This window comes from Sturnus vulgaris, chromosome 5, assembly GCF_052056855.1.
Source record: "Sturnus vulgaris isolate bStuVul1 chromosome 5, bStuVul1.hap1, whole genome shotgun sequence".
NCBI classification, from domain to species: domain Eukaryota; kingdom Metazoa; phylum Chordata; class Aves; order Passeriformes; family Sturnidae; genus Sturnus; species Sturnus vulgaris.
Genome location: NC_142247.1, coordinates 37903502 through 37911001, shown reverse-complemented (window position 1 = coordinate 37911001; position 7500 = coordinate 37903502). Strand labels below are relative to the sequence as shown.

The following is a 7500-nucleotide window of genomic DNA, read 5'->3' as shown; positions in this document are numbered from 1 at the left end:
TGTAAAAAAGCTATGACACAAGCATGTCTAAAAGTTATAAAAGTTACAATGAATGCAAGTCGTACTACACCAAATAGAACAGCAGTGGAGAGACAAGCTGATCCATAAATCTGGAGATGAGAGACCTGTAATGCTGACTTCTTTTGTGTCATTGGTTTGGACCAGAATCAAAAAAAGCATGACACACAGCTTCCCTCTAAACTGCTTTACCTTTTGCATTCTCCTCTTATGCCATCTGTTGCTAGAGGAATTCCTCAGGTTTTCTCTCACATTAAGCTATCCCCATCGATTTCCCTCAGCACTCCTACCCAATTGCATTGATATTCATTATTTTAATGCAACACTCATTCATTTACTTCTAGTACAAAAAGAGAGAAAGAAAACCTTTTTAATAGGTCTTAGGAGTAAACAGTTCTTTTTAAGACCTTTATTTTACTCAAAGAGTAAGTCCAACTGTATACTTGTAAAAAAGGATTGATAATAAATAAGAAATGAGAAAAATTCACAGTTAATATATATATTGACTGTTATTTTTGAAGTAAAGTTATCTCTTGTTTTTGCCTTGATGTTTTTTCATAATGATGAATTTCATACAAGTATTTATTTATTTTATTTTTAAATTAAACCTTCAGAATTGAATTAAGGTAATAGACACTAGATGTGGTAAAAGTATGGTTTTCTGCTTCTACTGTTCTGTGAGAGATGTAGGATAGTTATGCAGAAAGATTTACATGTCTAAAAGTATTTTATGTGCATCCATCCAGTTTGCTCAGTTACATGGGTGGCTAGAAAATAGGACAAGGGATTTCTGTTTAAAAGTTATTGGTCATAAAGAGTACTGTAAACCACAAATTATTATTGGCAAAAGGGTTTATATTTGATAGTGTGAAAAGATATATCTTACAAGTACAGCTGTGAGGTTTGCATATATAAACAGTATTTTCTTCAAGTATAGCTTCTGCCTTTGAAAAACAGGAATATTTCCCATGTTTTCTTGATGGTCAGGTATCACAAGATGTAATAGGTGTTTTAGCATCTATTTTGTGACCAGGTCTTCACTGTGCTGTATCCAAAACCAGTGATTTTCTGTGAGTTACTTCCATGTATTGCTGCATTGATGCTAGTTAAATGCAAAGAACTGTAAATCACAGCAGTAAAAAAACCCAAACAAAATAAACAAACAAACAAAAAAACCACCAAAACCCCATGTCTTGATTGGTCCATGTTGGAAAAGGAAAAACAGTTGCACGGATTGTTTTTTTAATTGTTGTTTTTATTAAATATTCATTGAAACATAAAAATAGAGTAGATAGAGGTTAAAAGAGGCATGAAAGTAATACTAAAATCCCCAAATTCTTGGTGCTTGTAAGTTTCATGGGAAATCAGTATTTGGCCTTTTTATTATAGTCCATAATTTTTATTCCACTCTTGGTCCTCTTTTTGATCCTTTCCCCTTTAATATATTGTGGGGAGGATATTTTCAGGGTTGCCACAGCCTATGAAACTTTAAAACTTACCCTGTTTTTACATCCAGACTGAAATGTCTGTCAGCCATTTCACAAGCTTCTAGTAAAAAAAGGAGTTGGACTTTTTTTGACACAGAAACCACAGAATTGCCATAATTTACAATTAATTACAAATCCGCTTGTTAACTTTTTGCTTTTTAAGTGCCTGCCCGTAATCCTTTTATCCTAAAAGGCAGCCTTGCAGGGTCCTCTGAAGAAGTGATAAAATTAACCAGCCCGAGCCTAGAGAGAAATTTCTTTCTGCTTTAAAACCAGCCCTAGGTGAGGTGGGCAGCCTGGAGGCACAGCTGCATGTGCAGCAGAAGGGGCTGCCCAGCAGATGCCCAGATGGGCAGGACATCCCTCCCATGGGAGCGAGCACTGCTGCAGCTGCTCCCAGCCCTCCTGCATCCCCTCGGCTCGTGGGGCAGCTCACACGGGACCCAGCGTTTGATCATCTCAAATTAAATTCCTCTCACTAGAAGACACGATATCTGATTACCTAAACTGATAGTTTTATTCTTGGGTTTGTTTTTTTATTGATACAGTTAGTTTATTTTTTTCAACAGTGGGAGGAAGACTTTGAAGTAAATAATGTACTTTGTATATCATGCCACCTAAATGAACACATTATTTCATTTTTATTTGTGATTACATTTACAGGTAACTGTTATTTACAACACTATAAGTGGGTTTTTTTCAGTGTTGCTGGAACATACCTCATGAACTCAGCAGTAATTACTTACCTTCATTAAACAATTACAGCCAGTATTACCATCACTCCTGTTACCCATCTCTCTAATGCAGTAAATTAGAGCCTGGCTTCTTTGCTTGCTTCCTTAAAACCTAGATTTTTGCTATACAAATATGATATAAACTCCAATTTTAGGACTTGCAATCAACTCTTTTTCACTTTTTCCTTAGCTGAGTTTGCCAATAGGGGTTGGTATCTAAGGTAAAGAAGCAGGCCTCAAAGCAGTAGTCCAAAAATGAGCTGCTTTCATAATTTAAAAAAAAAAAACAAAACCAAACCAATACCTCCACCCATTTTATTTCCATACTTCTTCCAGAAATTAATATTTCTGTAAATAACTATTAATCTACTTTTAATAGCTTTGAATACTTCATGGTAAGATAGCTACTGAGAAGTGTTGAGTATTTTTCATAATTTCTTGTTGAATCTCTTTTAGTGTCTGAGTTTATATGTTTTCAAAATAAAGCATTATCTAATAGATTGGCCAAACAGTAAAAAAACTGTCTTTTCATCTTTCTACCGTATCTTATTAACCAAAAAAAAAAAAAAAAAGAAAAAAGCTCAATGAAAATTTTGAATTAACAGATGCTTTCTAGAGCTCTTTCATTAAAATAAATAAATAAATAAATAAATAAATAAAGAAGCACAATATTTTGATTCAAACAGCATCAATACGTTGAATATTTTGCATTCCAGCAGATCAAGATACCATGACCATATGTTACCTAATTTTGGTTGTTGAGATGAAATACAGAAGACAGATTTTTAAATACCTCTGGAACTAACCATGTCAGGCTGAAGAACCTGGCATTGAAGTCACAAGATCTCTGTGCTTCACATTCTTTTCTGCATTTAATCTAGTATTCTTCAAAAGTGATATGTCAAACTTGCAAGGTCTGGCAGTGACAGAAGGTGTATATATTTCTGATGAACTCTTCATCTTTCAAAATCTGGTTTCCTATCTTAGCTGCATGTTCAGTGGGAAGATAAAAGAATTCTCACAGCCCTTCTCTTGCCTGTGTTTTGTAGTCCTTACTTCAGGCAGAAGCATACTGTACTGTAGGTTTCCATGACTTCATGCAAACTTCAGCCAGACAACCCTAACACATATGTATGAATACATTCAACAAGACATTGCTTTTTGTGACCTAAGATAAATCCTGGAAACTACAAGTTTCCAGACTGTGAGAGGAATAGAGAGCAAGTTTAAGCTCTTTTTTGTTTTATGTTTATGAATTTATGGATTTATGAATTTATGAATTTATGTTTTACTACATGTTGATTGTGCTGGTAAAACAGCATCAGCTTTATTGTTGGCATTAATCCATTAATAACACTGAGCTCATTATATGAAACTCTTTATTTTGTTATATTAGTGGGGCTCTCTTTCATTTTATAGCCGGCTTAAGTCCTGCTGAGATTCAGCAGTTATGGAAAGAAGTGACTGGAGTTCACAGTATGGAAGACAATGGCATTAAACATGGAGGGCTAGACCTCACTACTAACAATTCCTCCTCTACTACCTCCTCCACCACTTCCAAAGCATCACCACCAATAACTCATCATTCCATAGTGAATGGACAGTCTTCAGTTCTAAATGCAAGGCGAGACAGGTAATTCTGATGAGATTTCCACTGTGCTTGTCATTTGACGTGAAGCGGTTGTGTAACATCTTAAGTCACGTGATTTCCAATAAAAAACCAGCACTTAATAGAGGTTACTTAAGAGATCATGGAAGGGATGATTTTCCAGAATTGTTTATCAATAGGGCATAATTTTCAGTTATGATGTCTGATTGTGCAGACACAACGAAATTACCTGCATGTGCTTTTATATCTCATAAACTTATGGGTAAAAATTAGAAATCACAGAGTCAAGTGGGCTGGTGTAGGGGTGTAAAATGCACATTTATGGGCACTTTTCTAGGTGCATAGTTTCATCCATGTTTAACACACCTGGCAGTCAGGCCCTTACTCTTGAATCACACTTCTGGTTTCATTGACAAAGTAAATCTATATGAGTTATCAAGGCTGTAATTCAGTGCAACGGTTCTATGTTAAAAATGCTTCAAAACACTGTATAAAAGCAACTCTTATGTTGTTTTATTCTTGTGAAAAGAACCACTAAATTTTCTGTCTTTTATGCATGACAGTAATGAAGTTGACATACTTCATACAAATTTTCAATATTATTCGTGTAATACAGTGGAATTCTACTATATGGATGAAGTTAAAAACACTTTTCAGACACATTGACAGATATTATTTACTGTTCCTTAATTTCAAGTAATGGAATAAATACAAGAGTATGTAGTATCTGAAACACTTACCAGTAAATAAATAATACCAATAAACTAATGTTTAGTGAGATATAGATCATCTCAATATAAGATGAAATTTAACTGTATCTATATAACCTAAATGGCAAGTAATTTTATTTTCAAATAAATTTCCCATTTAATTATTTTAATACTTATGAGACTGATTTAAGTGTCATTATTTTATATTATTTAAAAATCTGAACACCTTTATAATACTGTTTTTACTAAGTATTACCTTTGTAGTTCTATCTCGCAGAATGGTTCTTGGCTTCAGGATGTCAGCCACATCCACGGAATAACTCCCTGAATTTCTTTGATAACTCATCATGGATAAAACAATTTCAGGAGTTCCAGAAAAAGGCATGGAATACAGCTAGGGATTTTAATGAAGCCACATAGTTCATGAAAGCAATATTTATGAATAAAAATATTTTTTAATGGAAGCAACTTTATTTTTATACACATTGAGCAGAAAATTCAAATGTTTTTTGAACTTTCACAATATTCAGAATGTCTGACTGTCAGTCTTCAATATTTATACTCAGAATTGATCAGTTCTGAGTGTATTTTTTATTTATAGGTAAATGTTACACCAAGGTCATATGGCATAATTAGCATATGGTATTATACAGTCATCTTATTTTTTCATCCTTTATTAACAGTCATCTTTGGCTCTATTTCTTCTCTAATTGGAACATCATCTAGCCTTGGCAGTTGAACTATTCAATAGAACGATTAAATTTTTCTGACTGCTCTGAGCTAAATTGACCTGTTTTGACCTGTTTGTCACTGATCGTAACCTGACAGGCGCTAGCAGCCTCCAACGATTATGGCTTTTGAGATGAATCTGATGCCTTATTCTTTTGCTACAGCTCGTCACATGAGGAGACTGGGGCCTCCCATACTCTCTATGGTCATGGAGTTTGCAAATGGCCTGGCTGTGAAAGCGTTTGTGAAGATTTTGGACAATTTTTAAAGTAGGTGGATTTTTATTCATTGGTACAAAATTGTTCAAGGCAAGGGAAAGTGAAAGACGGCAAACAAAGTTTTACTGTAAACCATATCAGAGATTTTTTTTGTGTGTATTTCAAGCAACTGGATAATCGAGGCTATCGGCAGAGGGTCAAATTGTTATCCTTTCTTTCATGTTGAACACTTTTGCAGGCCTTTCAATAGCACAGTGTTTAATCCTCTTATTATCCTTTACTGAAATGGAGCCTCAGAAAATTTGAAGAGATGCTTTAGATTTTATATTGGATAGTAGGAGTATGAAAAAGCACATTTTAAATTCTGACAGTTTGTGTGAAGTGGGAATTACTGTGTATAGTATAAATAAAAAAGTACAAAGGCATAAGCATGGCCATTTAACTCTCACATGCTAATCTATTTTTGCTTTTATTCTTGCGTTTGCACAAGATACATAGGAAAAAACCCACAGCGTACAGGTGGGTTTGCACCTTTCAGGACTGAAAAGTGATGTCATTGCTTTTTTAGCATTCGGTTTAGCTGGCTATTTCCTATTTCAGAGCATTTAGGAAATAAGTGACCCAGCTTTTCCTTTTCATCTGCAGCTTCAAACTGCAATGGGTTTCTGCAATTTTTCCTTTTTATTTATTTCAAGGTATTTACTAATATTTCTGCCTTCATTTGAATTTTCAACAACAGCACTGATTTGCTACCTATGTATGTTACGGACTGGTCTTTGTTAGAAGAGCCATACTCATTTGGCATGCAATAGATCTTAATGGAAAGCTACAGATAGGCTTATATAGATGAGTAACTTCAGGGACTGAGACTCTTATGTTGTCATGGTGCAGCTAACAGGGTGAATGAACTGTTTCATGCTTCATCAACAATTAAGTTAATTAGCTCATTTGAAATTGCACTGCTTTGTTGCCAGGATGTTGGCAGAAACATCAAAAAGATGTGTTTACAAATGGCAAACTACGGGGTATATAACAGAAGCACCTTAACAGCAGACCATAACCGCTCAGTATTACAATAACTTTTATAATAGAATTATAGCAATACTATTCATAAAGTATTTGCACTGCTTTCTCCGTCTTTCAGTTTTAAATTAAGTAACTTACACTGACTTGCAAATTGTATGTAGGTATCACTCCTGACAAATTTTTGTTTATTAGTGCATTAAGTGGATTGTCAAAACAATGGCTTGTTATTATAGAAAACTGTATAGGATTTAAAAGAACATGATTTACATAAGTTTGTATTAAAAGGAAAATGAAATCTCCCAAATTCAATGTAGTGTTCTAAGTATTATTAATAATAAGAATTTAAACTCATTTAGCTGAAGCATTTTCCTTTTCAAGAAAAACTACGTTTCCTGAATACATCCATCCATCTAGCCTATAGTGATGCTAATTCTTTGGGCAGACTTTGCACATCCATTATGTCAGGTCGCTTGTTATAATCCATGATCAGTAAAACCATTTTGATTAAGGCAGTGTAGTGCCAGGTTTACAGATGCTCTTGCTTTCCTGAACCAAATAACCCTGGAAAATGTGAAAGTGACACATAACGTCTTGATAATTCTGGTGCAGAAGCAATCAGGGTTTACAGCAGTGTCGTGGCTTTTTGTCCTGTACATCAGCAGAAGCTGTCTGAGAATATTTTGTTATTTCTGCTTTTCATTCAAGTCTATTTACTGTGCCCTTAAAACAAATAAGAAGTCATGATGCTGAATAGGAGAGTTTGTTTCTCAAATAGAAATTTTCCTTCATTTTTCACTAGTGTTAAGATGGAAATCAATACACAACCTTGCATTAGATTTTTTAGTACCTTTTCATGTTCACGCTAATGCAAAATCTCCATTACAATTAAAAAACATTTTCTTTCAATTAAATATCAACTTTTAGTCCAAAGATTGACCATTTTTCCAACCCATTAACTTTATAGGGGAT

The 7500-nt window shown here is 34.3% G+C and overlaps 1 protein-coding gene across 15 annotated transcripts in view; it reads left to right on the top strand.

Moving 5' to 3' along the window:
* Positions 1–7500, top strand: part of FOXP2 (forkhead box P2) — a 394712-nt gene that overhangs the window by 337105 nt on the left and 50107 nt on the right. For all 15 annotated transcript variants that reach the window (XM_088165468.1, XM_088165467.1, XM_088165466.1 and 12 more), the window contains 2 exons: positions 3659–3872; positions 5452–5556. In XM_088165468.1, the coding sequence (XP_088021594.1) occupies positions 3659–3872; positions 5452–5556 (319 nt within the window). The remainder of the gene's footprint in view (positions 1–3658; positions 3873–5451; positions 5557–7500) is intronic.